This window comes from Panulirus ornatus, chromosome 1, assembly GCF_036320965.1.
Source record: "Panulirus ornatus isolate Po-2019 chromosome 1, ASM3632096v1, whole genome shotgun sequence".
NCBI lineage: Eukaryota > Metazoa > Arthropoda > Malacostraca > Decapoda > Palinuridae > Panulirus > Panulirus ornatus.
This window is the reverse complement of record NC_092224.1, coordinates 66,518,965-66,535,013: the sequence shown is the minus strand read 5'-3', so window position 1 is coordinate 66,535,013 and position 16,049 is coordinate 66,518,965. Positions and strand designations below refer to the sequence as shown.

Sequence of the window (16,049 nt, the reverse complement as noted above, 5' to 3'; positions counted from 1 at the left end):
TAAACATGTTGGCCTTAACCATATACTCCATTCTGTCCTGGAAACCCTACTTAATCAATATCACAAAGTCTGCTTCCCAAAAGCTGGGGGTGTTGCATAGATGCTGTGATTATTGTTCTTGTGAGCAACTATTTTCTAACGGTCACTTAATGGGGAGGAGACTAGCTCTATTTTACCATATAACATGTACTTACAGAATGCCAAAAATATAGGAGACTCAGAGTCAAATATGAATTATATGATAACTGTGGAAGGAATAAAGATGTTGGTGAAATTTTAGACAATGATGTTGATGGAAATAGACTGATGAATTTTTCAAAGGAAGCCAAAATACATGATTTTATATGAATAGCTTTAAGGTTTTAAATATTTAAAGGTAGCCAAGATATAATGTTTTATGAAAGTAGTTTTAAAAGTTTTGAATAACTGTTAGGTTTTAATACTTTACTAATTCCACTAAATCAGGCAGTATATACCAGGGTTTTATTTGCCCTAGTGTTACATGTTGCTCACACATCAAAGGTGGCTCTTCCCTGACCTCTCTGTTAACGAGAGAGGTATCAAAAATTTCATTAATTCATCTGGCATCATCCTCCTCTTCTGTTTTCTGCATTTCCAAAATAAGTAAAAGAGAAGGGGGCCAAGTGAGGATATTCTCTTTATGGCTCAGTCCTCTATTCTTAACGCTACCTTGCTATAACGGGAAATGGCGAATATGTATGAAAAAATATTAGTATTTGGATCATTTTTTTTTTTTTTTTTTTTGCTCTGTCGCTGTCTCCCGCGTTTGCGAGGTAGCGCAAGGAAACAGATGAAAGAAATGGCCCAACCCACCCCCATACACATGTATATACATACACGTCCACACACGCAAATATATTATTATTATTATTATTATTATTAATTAGAGGTGGAAAGATGGAGTGAAAAAGATTTTGAGTGATCGGGGCCTGAACATGCAGGAGGGTGAAAGGAATAGAGTGAATTGGAATGATGTGGTATACTGGGGTTGACATGCTGTCAGTGGATTGAACCAGGGCATGTGAAGCGTCTGGGGTAAACCATGAAAAATTCTGTGGGGCCTGGATGTGGAAAGAGAGCTGTGGTTTCAGTGCATTATACATGACAGCTAGAGACTGAGTGTAAACGAATGTGGCCTTTGTTGTCTTTTCCTAGCTCTACCTTGTGCACATGCGGGGGGGAGGGGGTTGTCTCCCGCGATAGCGAGGTAGCGCAAGGAAACAGACGAAAGAATGGCCCAACCCACCCACATACACATGTATATACATACATGTCCACACATGCACATATACATACCTATACGTCTCAACATATACATATATATACACACACAGACATAAACATATATACACATGTACATAATTCATACTGTCTGCCCTTATTCATTCCCGTCCCCACCCCACCACACATGAAATGACAACCCCCTCCCCCTGCATGTGCACAAGATAGCACTAGGAAAAGACAACATAGGCCAAATTCGTTCACACTCAGTGTCTAGCTGTCATGTATAATACATCGAAACCACAGCTCCCTTTCCACATCCAGGTCGCACAAAACTTACCATGGTTTACCCCAGACGCTTCACATGCCCTGGTTCAATCCATTGACAGCATGTCGACCCCAGTATACCACATCGTTCCAATTCACTCTATTCCTTGCATGCCTTTCACCCTCCTGCATGTTCAGGCCCTGATCACTCAAAATCTTTTTCACTCCATCTTTCCACCTCCAATTTGGTCTCCCACTTCTTCTCGTTCCCTCCACCTCTGACACATATATCCTGTTTGTCAATCTTTCCTCACTCATTCTCTCCATGTGACCAAACCATTTCGAAACACCTTCTTCTGCTCTCTCAACCACACTCTTTTTATTACCACACATCTCTCTTATACTTTCATTACTTACTCGATCAAACCACCTCACACCACATATTGTCCTCAGGCATCTCATTTCCAACACATCCACCCTCCTCCGCACAACTCTATCTATAGCCCACGCCTCGCAACCATATAGCACTGTCGGAACCACTGTTCCTTCAAACATATCCATTTTTGCTTTCTGGGATAACGTTCTCACTTTCCACATATTCTTCAACTCTCCCAGAACTTTCGCTTCCTCCCCCACCCTATGACTCACTTCCGCTTCCATGGTTCCATCCGCTGCCAAATCCACTCCCAGGTATCTAAAATTCTTCACTTCCTCTAGTTTTTCTCCATTCAAACGTACCTCCCAATTGACTTGTCCGTCAACCCTACTGTTCCTGATAACCTCGCTCTTATTCACATTTACTCTCAGCTTTTTTCTTTCACACACTTTACCAAATTCAGTCACCAGTTTCTGCAGTTTCTCACCCGAATCAGCCACCAGCGCTCTGTCGAACAACAACTGACTCACTTTCCAAGCTCTCTCATTCACAACAGACTGCATACTTGCCCCTCTCTCCAAAACTCTTGCATTCACCTCCCTAACAACCCCATCCATAACCAAATTAACCAACCATGGAGACATCACGCACCCCTGCCGCAAACACCCACACACACACATATACATACACATACATATAAATATACATACACACACATATACATATGTATACACGTACATATCTACATATACTCTTATACATGCATATACATACACACACACACACAGACATATACATATGTACATATTCATACTTGCTTGCTCTCATCCATTTCTGGTGCCACCCCACCCCACAAGGAAACAGCATTACTACCCCCTGCTTCAGCAAGGTAGCACCAGGAAAAAAGACAAAAAGGCCACATTCAATCATAATCAGTCTCTAGCTGTCATGTGTAATGCACGGAAACCACAGCTCCCTATGCACATTCAGGCCCCACAGACCTTTCCATGGTTTTCCCTATATGATGTACTCCAATGATACTAATTTGCTGAAGGTGATTTCTCACTCACATCATAACCACAGGTTGGCCAAGTCTGGTAATGCCTCAGAAAGACATTCCAACAGAAGATAGTAGGAACCTTTCCTTGGTCAGTGCCCAGGATTTGTTTTACCACAATCCAAGGTTACTGGCTTGTTTACAGATGTTTCTGCTTCACACACAAATGGGCCTATCGCAGTACCCTTGAACTTACTTAGGGCCATTTTATCTCACAAAGGATGTGTGGTCCCCCTTGCTATTATAGGGCCTTAGGCTCAAGCCATTGAAGCCTAATAGGTAATCCACCTCTGGTTGAGAGTGTTGGTTATGTTTTAAAGATGGGGAGTGTATTTAGGAGGGCAGATGGTGAGGGGAAGTATGTAGGGGTTGATTATATTGTAGTAAGTGTTGTGTGTTTTGATTTTATGGATTATGTTTTAAGATTGTTTTTGTTGTTTATAAAATGAATTGTACCAGATGATGGTCTAATTATACTCAGAATGGGCAGCTTGAAAAGATAAGTGAAAAATGTCAAAAATTTTATGGAAACCCTATTCATGATTCATGCAGATAAGACACTAAAAATCAGAACTTCAAAAGTCACACATAGGAGATGTTCCTTTATGCTCTAAAGGATAAAAAAAGAGGGAATTACAGGCTCAATGCACATAAACACAACCTGTCATGTGGGTCTGTCATGCATGTAACACCTTAGGTAGAGGGAATCACTCATACGTTTTTAACCCTTATATCATTGAAGAAGCATGATAAAGGTAGTTAGGGAAGGAAAAAGTGCAAAATGAAGACAAGCCAGAATGTGGGTAGTAAAAGTACAGCTACCTATATATGCAAATCAGAGAATGGCTTGCTTGTGCTCATTTGTGTGCATCTGCATTTGGCCTCATGACATAAAGACTTTTTCCTGTAGAGGAGATGGTGGCAAGCAGTGGTTCATATAAGGTGATCTTTCCTCTAGGGATGACTAATGGGTTTATCCACTGATTATGATTGGGATATTGATATATTATTCCTAAAGATAATGAGGCTATCTCTCCCTTGCTCATTGGCTGACTTCTTTTATGATGAAATTTTGTTAGAGACACCACAGGACTGACTGATTGGTATAAGGCTGAAGCTGTATTCACTCCATTTCCTCCTCATTTCGTCACCACATGTTACCACTTCCTCATTTGCCCCTTCACCAGTGTTTCCGTTTGTTCTCTTGCTTTTTATGCACTTTTAACCTCCTCCCATAACATCTTATTCTCCCACAATTTATTGATACTCTTACCCCAACTCTCATTTGCCTTCTCATTCAACCCCTGCACCCTCATCTTGATCTTTTGCTGCTTTCTCGGATATCTCTCCCAATTATTTGCACTCCTCCCCTGTAAGTACTGCTCATATATCTTTCTTTACTCTTTCTCTAGCAACTTTACTTCATCATCCTACCACTCACTACCCTTTTGAACCTGCCCACCTTATGCATGCCATGTTTCTCTCATACATGCCATGTTTCTCTCATACATGCCAACACTGCTTCCCTGAATACTTCCCATTTCTTACCCACTCTATTAGCTTCATATACTTTCACTTTTTCTATTCTTCATTCATTCTCTCATGGTATTTATTCACATGTCTCTTTTTCCAAGCTCTTTTTCTTTCACCACTCTCTTCTCTCTCATAACATTTCCTCTTCTTCAAAAGCCTCTGTAAATCTTCACCCTCTCCTCCACAAGATAGTGATCAGACATCCCATCAGCTGTCCTTCTCAGCACATTCACATCCAGAAGTCGCTATTTTGCATATCTATGAATCGGTATGTAATCTGATAATGCCTTCTGACCATCTTTCCTACTCACATATGTATGCTGTGTATGTGCCTCTTTTTAAAACTGGTATTCCCAATCACCAGGCCTTTTTCAGTGCATAACTCCTCATGCTGTTCACCATTTCCATTCACATGACTGAATACTCTATGCCCCTGAATTATACCCTTAACTACCACATTACTCAATTTTGCATTTGCATCACCCATCACTAATCCCAGGTCTCTTGTATCAAGACTGCTGGCACACTCACTCATTTGCTCTCAAGACATTTGCCTTTCATGATCTTTTTCATGGCTGGATGCATAAGCACTGTTGACTTTCATTTTTACCCTCATCAGTCTGGAATTCATTTCCCTATACTCTTTCTACACTCTCCCATAACTGCTTCAGCAGTAGTGCTTTTTCATTATTTCTTGCCCTCCCACCATCTGACTTACTTCCTAAGACATTTTCTAGCCAATCTACCTCTCCCCTTGAGCTTTACTTCACTCAGCCAGAACATCCTGGTTCTGTTCCTGAGACTTACTACCTATCACTCCTTTTTTCTCATCGTGGTTACATCTTCGCACATTCAGACACTCTAGCCTAATCCTTCAAGGAGGATGAGCACTCGCTGCTTGGCTTTTCTTCTGTTTCATATTTTAGAAATTAAAATGCAAGAAGTGGGAGGTTTCTAGCTTCCCCCTCCTACCCCTTGTAGGCACCTTCTATGACATGCAGGGAATACAGAGGTAGAATTCTTTCTTTCCTATTGGTTTTAACTTTGATTTTCTCTCTGACTCCTAACTCTCTTCATTTTTTCTACTTCCTCCCTTTTATTCTCTCCTTTTGTATATTTGCTGAAGCGTTTCTTGTTCTTTTCATACATTTTTATTTTTTAGTGAAAGCATATTGTGACTTCCTTACTTTGCTCTCAGGATCAACATACAGAATTTTCAGTAAAAGTCCTTAGTTTTACTTAGGGTCTCCAGCTAATGCAAGCACGGGAGTGGTTATGAGCCGAATTTTATTTAAGTGAGGCATTGCATGAGTTTCATTGCCACAAATGTATTAAAAGGCATCTTGATATAATATGGACAATTTTTAGAAAATATTGAGAATCTTTACATTTGTTAAGAAATGGATGGAGAAATGTCAATTTGCTTCATACAAGAGTTGCTTGAAGAATAGGTACATCCATTATAGTACTGTATAAGAAAAATTCACTTGACCACTGTGTAATTAGCCAACAAAATGCAAACTTTGAGTAGATTTTTTATGAATCAAAGTGGAATTAGTGGTATTGACAGAGGAAAAATTGTGGAAGAGAAAAGATTCTTAAAGGAGCATTATACCCAGTGAAGAAGATAGAATGCTGTTGTGGTTTAATCTTAATTAGAGACTCGATATGGGAAGAAGTAGAAAGAGAATTGAAGTGATGACTACAGGTAGAAAAACATACTTTCATATAATGCGAATGGGACTATGATAAAGAGATAAGCAGTTACTATAATAGTTTGTGAAGATTGTGAATGAGCTTTCCTGTTTGAATATAGGAAATGGGAGTATGCAGAAAACATATGATTTGGCAAATAGCTAAAGATATGGTAATTCGCTGTCGTAAAGAATCCTTGAATGTGATTTAAGTTTTGTGTAGTAGTTGTGTAAAGTATGAGATTAATTATTTTATAATGTAGATATTTGCATGACCCTTTAATGAATTTTGTAAGGACAACCTGTGATGATTAAATAAGGATGATGAATGATTTCTTTTCTCTGTGAAAATAAACCATTTGTTTTCACATGATTTGGGCTTGTCTTCAGCCAGGCCAGGTGTCGTTCTGTACACAGTGGGATGCAGTGAACCTGATGCAGGTGCTCTTCAGTAGGAAGAATTAGATCTCACTAACAATTTGGCAGTTGCTTTATTCAAGCATCAGACATGAATTTACTTTATGTATAATTATTGGATATGGTCACACAGATTTTCAAGGGAAATTACTTATCTCTGCTCTTGTCATGCTAGAACTTTAGTCATTAGCTTGGATAAATGGCTGCAGTAATGATTCCCTGTATTTTGAGTGTGTTTATCCCTTATTATTTAACTTATACTGAGAATTTTATTTTATACTAAATTATGTTATAGACTGATTTGGAATTTATTTCTGTGAATTTTTTTGTTTGTCTGCATTCTTCATAATTCTTTCAAATGTGTTTAAAAGCCATACAATGGCTGTGATATGCACTTACGTGTTTTCTGTATTGTGAATGTGGATGTTGTTCATGTTATTGGTAACAGAACTTACAGCTTTATCAGCCATGTTTTAAACCTAATCAAGTTTCAGTCATGGATTTTTAGATACGGGATTCTTAATTGTACAAACTGAATCTGCTAACCTTGTAGTAACAGTCCTAAAGGTAATGTATTATGTTTGAAAATACTTCACTTTTTGAAGTTTGGAGTACAAAAAGTATAGATTTAGAAGGATGCTGTTTGAGGATCTGAGAGATCACTTGCTTGGTGGGAGTTGAAACATTGTTTTAATCCTCAAGTGAAGTGAATTATAAAAATTCACCCCATTAACCATCAGAAAATATGTGAAGCCAGGTGCTCATTCATGGGACTCAACAGTCATACATCTACCTACCCTAGCCTGTGAAGTCATAGCACAAAAGTGAGGTTGTGTTTAGGTAATTTTCACCCATATTATTTCTCTGACACCTGGTTTCTGTACCTTGGACCTGTTGCTGTTAGAAAGGATGTTAGAATCAAGAAATTGTTTGTAAGAATGGAAAAAGAGCAAGGAAGGAAAATTAGTTTAAGAATTTTATTGAGATGATTATGATTTAGGTATTATATTTTGAGTACTGGCAGAAAAGTATTTGTTTCAACTGGCATCTCAGGAGAGATAGAACATAGCCAAGGACAGAAATCTTCTGAAGCTCACAGAAAATCAGGGGAGGCAGCAAGTACATTATAGTATACAAAAAGACGTGTCAGCAGATGAGGGTCTGTACCAGGATGAGGGAAATGGATAACAGGCAGATATTAATAGACTCTGCCTGGTAAAGTTTTTATTTTTCAAAACCCATTTTTCTCCTCAAGGGGATGGCCATGGTAAAAGAGTCTTCATAACTGGTAAACTCTAATGCTGCTTTTATGCCACTGGCAGAATGCAGCTCTAGCACAGTATTTTCAGAGACTCTTGCCTAATGTTCCAACCAACCACTTCTACTTGATGTTCCAACTTATTAATTCTATCTAATGCTCCTTTCTGATATTCCTACCCACTACTAATACCTAATGCCCCTTTCTAATGTTTTTACCTTCTACTTTTATCAGTTGGTCCTACCAATTTGCCAGAAGGCAAGAAAAATCATCAGTGTCAAAGAATGAGTTGTGTGAGTTGAATGTAGTCAGGTGTTATGTGTGACAAGGAGAGATTATATGGTTGTGGACAGAGTGCCAGCAGTCCATGTGTGGGTGAGGCAGAAAGAAAAGGTAGCTGCCTTGGTCGAAGGAGTGCATCTTGAAAACCACTGAAGTGCTGGCTCACTATGCAGCCGTCACTAACCCTCTCAATACCCAGGGAAGTAGTGTCAGTAATATACCTCCCTGGTTGGTGGCTGAAACTACCAGCTACTACCTAGTCGAGAGCATATCTGATGAATGGAGGAGGAAAACTGAATAGAGGAAAGCTGAAGAAAGAACCTTCCATTAGTATTTGACACCAAGTAGGTATTTTTCAATAGAGGTATTTGTTGAGTGCCTAAGATCCCTTTTGCCAGTTTCAATCACTGACAAGTGTCTTGAGAAAGCCAAAATAGTAGCAACTGTCTCCACAGCATGGGCTCTTGATGACAGCTTTGGTTTTTAAAAGGAGACCTTGTTTTCAAGTCCCACATAAAATCTGCTTATCAACAAAAGTTTAACTTTTTATTGGGGCTTATGCACTCTGGTAATTTTTTTTATTTCATTGCAACTTAGTTGTGTATGCCTCTGTGATTTCTTTCTGCCCACTGCATCTGGGCCATATGTATGCAGTCATTAATGCATGTAGTGCCATCTCATGCATTTTTCCTGACAATACAAACTATATTGTTTCCATGCAACGCTCAGAATATTTGATGGTAAGGATGGCCATATGAGATCCATACCCGTACTTTAAGTAATAATTTTGGAAGATGTCAACAAATAAAGATTAATATTAACTACTGGAAGTCTTATTTGTTTGTGACAGAGCCACTCTTGGAAATACAGCTCTTCCTCTTCTCAATACATATAACTAAAGATATCCGGAGTGGAGTATCTCATACACTAGGCATTGGAGCAGCATAAGGTAAAGGGAGCAGATGAATACAATATTTCCCTTGGTTGAGTTGTATATCGGTATATTTATTATATTCTGCATAATTATAATGACAAAATTATAGAGGTAATATTTTAGATATTAGAATATCCTGCTTACAAAGTGTACTGCTGCAGTGAAAGGGTTAAAGGAGACTGGATGAACAAACAAATGTTCTCTTACATAACTTTCTGTGGAACTAAGAAAGTCTCTGACAGTTCTGACTCAACATAAAGGATGATGCTCCATGGAATATTTTTTTTTTCCCATAGCTTGATCAGCTTTTTAAGGATATTAGGCTAGGTGCCCATCCCACCTGCATGAGGCCAGGATTTTGGGATACCTCACACAAGTGCCAGACATGTTTACAGTTTTTTTTAACGAAAAAAATTCCTTTTAAGTTAGAAATATTAAATATACATGTTGACTCTGCTAAAATTTCAGTTTATTGTATGACTTCCTGTTCTAGGAAGAATGCTTATAATGTGTATCATTTGTGAGGAAAGGGCAGAAGAATTACATTGAAATATGAAGAAATAAGTAATTTAAAGAGTGATATTAGCTGGTTTATTTTAGAAGGAGGGGAGGACATCTCAAGTGATTCTTTTTTCTTCATGTTGGAGGCTCTAGTCATGGACAAAAGTCCATATCAAAGCCAGGCCTTAATTGAAATATAGAGAGGATTATGAAGGGGAAAAGGGGAAAGTATTTATGAATTTTGGAGGAAGTGGAAATCTGTCTTTTAAAGTGTGCCAAGTCATAGTTATTGGGAAAGGCACAAGAAAATAGAGGGTTCTAAAGCTTTGAGGGGCAGAGAAATAAGTAAGTATCAAAACAGCCCAACCATGACTTGCCAATACCCACACAGTAATCATGTGACACAGCAACATGCCAAGTATAAGAGGGAAAGTGAACCAGCATTGCATGCAGGGTAAGCAGGTCAAGTTTTGAAGTTATCCTGGAAGATTTTGTAAGTACTCCATACGAGGGAAAAGAAATATCAATATTCAAACACGTCTTCTAATTTCTTGAAGGCAGACTTAACTATATCCATAATGTGGGTTTTCCAAGCAAGAGTGGATGTTGTAGTAATGCCAAGTATGTTCATTGAGTTAATAGGTGGAATTACAGAGCTGTTGAAGGAGAGATGATCTTTCAATCAAGAGATAAGTAGAAACTGGGTCTTTTTGGCAGTGAACTTAACTAGATTCTGTCTATCTGACTGGGGTAACCTGTCCAAGGCTAAGTTCCTTAGGAAGTTGTGTTGAGACATGATGCAGATTAAGTGAGAGAAGGAGCAAAATTGAAGTATGTGGAAGAACGCAGTATTGAATCATCAGCTTAGTACACTTGGTTATTTATAGAAGAGAGAAAATCATTGATCAAAAGGAGAAAAAAGTGTTGGGGGCAGGACAGAGCCTTGAGGGACACTGCTGTTGATGTAGAAATTGGGGAGGCTGATTCATGAACAACCAGAGAAATAGATCAGGCAGAGAGGAGGATAGATGTGAGGGAGGGAAGCCATAAGAGGGGGGAGCATTGAAATAAGATCCTGATGTCACACCTCATCAAAAGCTTTGGATATGTCAAGGGCAACTACATAGGACCCCCCAGAATCTTTCAGGGATGATGACCAGGCACTAGTAAGATAGGAAAGAATTTCATCCATGAATCTTGTCTTACAGAGCCATACTGGTGATCAGAGAGATGACTGTGAGATTCAAGGTATCTAAGTATATGGGAATTAAGGACGGATTCAAAGACTGAAACTCATGTTACATTTTCACAACAGATGCACTTATTTTCCACTGATATATTTTTAGGTGTTATGGAGGGGGCTTTTCCAAAGAAAAATACCCCCAGTATTCACCTCATACCAGACAGCACTAAATCTGTTCATACTAATTTGCAATATTTTTCTATTTATATTCATGTTTTAAACTAGCAGTGCTATGCTTATATATGGAATAAGAGTAGTGGTAGTCATTATAAAGAAAAGACAGATACTTCAGTAACCTCCCCACTTGACTTCTAATCTCCCTCTCGCTGAATGTTGGTGCAAATGCTGTAATATTTGTTTTTGTATTCATTTCATTTACGAAAGATGCTGTGCCTTTGTATGAAGTAAGAGTACAGTCTGAGAAAGTCTCTATCAGAAGAAAGAAATATAATTCCCAGAATTCCCTACTAATCAGGAGTTGTCAGGCATGTAACTCACATCCCCTCTAGGAGAAAATATTTATTTTCTTAACTTTCTGTGCATTATTTGTTGGAATCTCTAGACCTTGTTCACTAATCAAAATTTTGAGCAGGTTTATTAATAAATTTAACATCTTAGTTTTAGTTGGAAACCCTTGAGGTAGAATTATTCTTACCCATAAAAGATCATCTTCAACTTTCATTTGATTCTTAAGCTTGAACATTGAATGAATTTCACTCACTCTTCTTGATTCTGAAGCTCTATGGAATGGTTTTTATGAGAAAATGTTTGGAGTCATTTTGCTAGCAAAGTTGACATATAGTAAATGATCCAGAACTTTCAACAGTTTTCATTTAGGCTCCGGTGAAGAGGCTGCAGGTTTCCTTAAAGAGAAAAAATAATGATCATAACTAATCTTCAAATAGATCTGAAAACATTTATATGTGTATCACAGCCAAAAAAAAAATATTTGTCGACTTGGAAAATCAGGAACATTCTCATCTGGAAGGATAGCATATGCCATCAAGCATCCTTCATATCCAGACTTGCTGTACACTCACTTTTCTGCAGAATATTGGATATGCTTTCACAACAGTCATTTGGTGTTTGCTTGCATAAAAGCAAAAAATGTAAGGTCATAATGAAGTAAAGAAAAACTGCAAAACACAAACTAATGGTGATGCATAAATTGACAAGCATTACAGAGCCTAAACTGATGTTGTCTTTAGGTATTTCTCAAGATACCGCGAAGGACTTAAAATTTGAGACATAAGAATAAACAATAGTGATACCCATCTACTACATTTGTAGGCCAGAAGCAAAGGGGGAAACATGGTGATCAGACACCAAGCAATGGTCAGCAGGTCTGAATACTGAAAGAGGTGAAGGGTTGTTTACTGCTTTGTCACCTCCATTCCATGATGTCATAGATATAGGCAGGCTGCTGTAGTGTCACAGAGTCCTGTGAATAAGCGTATGCCATTATCCCATATTTTCTGATGTTTGAAGGAATGAATCCCCATGAATACACCTCATTTTTGTGTAAATGTTTTAACCCCTCACAATGCAAGTGCTGTCTCAGATGCTCATAAGAATTTGTCTGTAGGTGAGAGAGTTTTATATTTAAGCTTTTTAATGTTTATCACTAACATAAGATTGAAAATTTGAATAGACTACCAGCATGATTAAAGAGAGCCTTTGTGTACAAAACCATGTATTTAATGATGGTTTGAGTAAGGGAAATTTAAACACTGACCTCACCTTACAAGAATGATTGTGGCAGCATATTTTGTTAATCACTGGAACATAAAGATTTCACATAGATTATTGTCTGTATCCAGTATACATGATCAACACATGTACTTCTTTTTGTTTTGTTTAGGGTAGTGTTTTCTTTCTTAACACTAACATTTTCACCCAGTATGCCCTGGGAATATACAGTTTTGCAGTCTTTGATAGTTTAAGAGGATGTACTTTTTTTATTTTTAGGTGAAGATTTTTTTAATGCAGATGTGTTTTATTACCTTTGATTTTGTTGAGCTTCATATCATGAACCTCCATTTCTTACTCTTGTATTCAATAAACTGTATAGTTGTCATTGAAATTTAAGTTTCTTGTTATTTAAAGTGGAACTTAGAGTTTATGTTTCTTGATTTTAGATTAAACTTTTTATCATCTTATACTTTTTTTCTAAAGTATTAGAATCATATGTTATTTCTAGTACTATAATTATTTGACCTATTTCAGTGGAGGACCAAAAAACTGAGCTCAGTGAAGAGAAAGTCTTGGAGATGATTGAGTCTTCGTACCCAAATCCCATTACCATCCAAGACATGGCTAAGTTAGTAGAAAAACAGTCTCATGTTTGATAAACTTTCAGGTTATTAGGCTCAGCAACTTTCCCACTTGCTTGGGGTCCTTGTTCTTGGGATCTTGTTCGGTTACTTTACAGTAGTACCAATTTGTTTATATTTCTTTATTCAGTTTGTACCTATGTCAGTGGGAATTCTGTTTTTTGCCAAAATGATCCTAAAAAGCTTATATAGGAATTATGAATAATTGTTCTGAAAGATTAATATTTTTTATATCAAATAATGCTGTGATAAATATGAATAACTTTCTCTAATATTTATTTGTAAAGAATGATAATCCTTAATAGCAGTATGTACAACACTTACATGTACAACATTATATTCATATGATGAATGGTCATGAGAACCCTAAGCTAGTGAAATTTAATCACACACAAAGTGCATGTGAAAATCTTGAGAGATACTGTAATCTTTTTCACAATTTCAAGGTATTGTTTTGATATTTAGAATATATATCAACAAAGTCTTTTTATGAATTCATTTTTCAAAGTCTTACATGTAGACTTGGTTGAGCTAATGGAAGCAAACCATGATTCATATAATATCCTAGACTGTATATATATGATATGGTTTTAGATTGTAAGATATGAAAAGAATCTAGCATGCCTGCCTCTTGCACAAGGGGTCCCAGGTTCGATCCTGGCTGATGGAGCTTTGTATGTTATATATATATATATATGTATATATATATATATATATATATATATATATATATATATATATATATATATATATATATATATATATATATATACACACATAAACCCCCATACATGCACATATACCTACATATACATACATATCAACATATAGACATACTCAGACATACATATATATACACATGTACATTACTTGCTTGCCTTCATCCATTGTAGGCGCTACCCTGCCCCATAGGAAACAACATCGCTACCCCCTGTTTCAGTGAGGTAGCGCCAGGAAACAAACAAAAAAAGGCCCCATTCATTTACATTTAGTCTTTAGCTGTCATGTGAAATGCACCGAAATCACAGCAAGCTTTCCACTTGCAGACCCCACAGACCTTTCCAATGTTTACCCCACACATTTCACATACCCTGGTTCATTCTATTGATAGCATGTTGACCCCAGTATACCAAATCACTCCAGTTCACTTTATTTCTTGCATGCCTCCCATCCTCCTGTATGTTCAAGTCCCAGTTGCTCAAAATCTTTTTCACTCCATCCTTCCACATCCAATTTGGTCTCCCACTTCTTATTCCCTCCACCTCTGACACATATATCCTCTTTGTCAACCTTTCCTCACTCATTCTTTCCATATGTCCAAACCATTTCAATACCCCCTCTTCTGCTCTCACAACCACACTTTTTTATATTATTATCTTGCTTTGTCGCTGTCTCCCGCGTTTGCAAGGTAGCGCAAGGAAACAGACGAAAGAAATTGCCCAACCCACCCCCATACACATGTATATACATACACGTCCACACACGCAAATATACATACCCATACATCTCAATGTACACATATATATACACACACAGACACATACGCACACACACATGCACACAGTTCACACTGTCTGCCTTTATTCACTCCCATCGCCACCTCGCCACACATGGAATAACATCCCCCTCCCCCCCCTCATGTGTGCGAGGTAGCGCTAGGAAAAGACAACAAAGGCCCCATTTGTTCACACTCAGTCTCTAGCTGTCATGCAATAATGCCCGAAACCACAGCTCATTTTCCACATCAAGGCCCCACAGAACTTTCCATGGTTTACCCCTGACGCTTCACATGCCCTGATTCAATCCATTGACAGCACGTCAACCCCGGTATACCACATCGATCCAATTCACTCTATTCCTTGCATGCCTTTCACCCTCCTGAATGTTCAGGCCCCGATCACTCAAAATCTTTTTCACTCCATCTTTCCACCTCCAATTTGGTCTCCCACTTCTCCTCGTTCCCTCCACCTCCGACACATATATCCTCTTGGTCAATCTTTCCTCACTCATTCTCTCCATGTGCCCAAACCATTTCAAAACACCCTCTTCTGCTCTCTCAACCACACTCTTTTCATTTCCACACATCTCTCTTACCCTTACATTACTTACTCGATCAAACCACCTCACACCACATATTGTCCTCAAACATCTCATTTCCAGCACATCTACCCTCCTGCGCACAACTCTATCCACACTCACCTTTTCATTACTTACTTGATCAAACTATCTCGCACCACATGTTGTCCTCAAATTTCCAACACATCCACCCTCCTCTGTACAACCCTATTTATAGCCCATGCTTCGCAACCATTTGATATTGTTGGAACTGCTATTCCTTCAAACATACCCATTTTTGCTCTCTGCAATAACATTCTCTCCAACCACAATCTTCTCCCCCTCGCCCCCACTCTATGACTCACTTGAGCTTCCATGGTTCCATTCATTTCTAAGTCCACTCCCAGATATTTGAAACACCCCACTTCTTCCAATTTTTCTCTATTTATACTTACATCCCTCAACCCTACTGAACCTAATAACCTTGCTCTTATTCACATTTACTCTCAACTTTCTCCCTTCACACACTTTTCCAAACTCAGTCATCAACCGTAGTTTCTCCCTCCAAGTCAGCCACCAGAGCTGTATCATCGATGAACAACAACTGACACACATCCCAGGTCCTCTCATCCACAATAAACTGCATACTTTCCCCTCTCTTCAAAACTCTTGCATTTACCTCCCTAACCAGTCCATCCATAAACAAATTAAACAACCATGGAGATATCACACATCCCTGCCAAAGACTGACCTTCGCTGGAAACCAATCACTCTCCTCTCTTCCTACTTATACACATGCCTTACATATTTGATAAATACTTTTCACTGCTTCTAGCAGCTTACCTCCCACACCATGT

General features: G+C 38.2%; 1 protein-coding gene across 1 annotated transcript in view; it reads left to right on the top strand.

Annotated features, from left to right (window-relative positions):
• The window catches only part of LOC139749440 (uncharacterized), a 360,449-nt gene that overhangs the window by 285,992 nt on the left and 58,408 nt on the right, over positions 1-16,049 (top strand). Inside the window, exons 8-9 of the mRNA XM_071663349.1 lie at positions 6,560-6,610; positions 13,031-13,124. Coding sequence (XP_071519450.1) covers positions 6,560-6,610; positions 13,031-13,124 — 145 coding nt within the window. The remainder of the gene's footprint in view (positions 1-6,559; positions 6,611-13,030; positions 13,125-16,049) is intronic.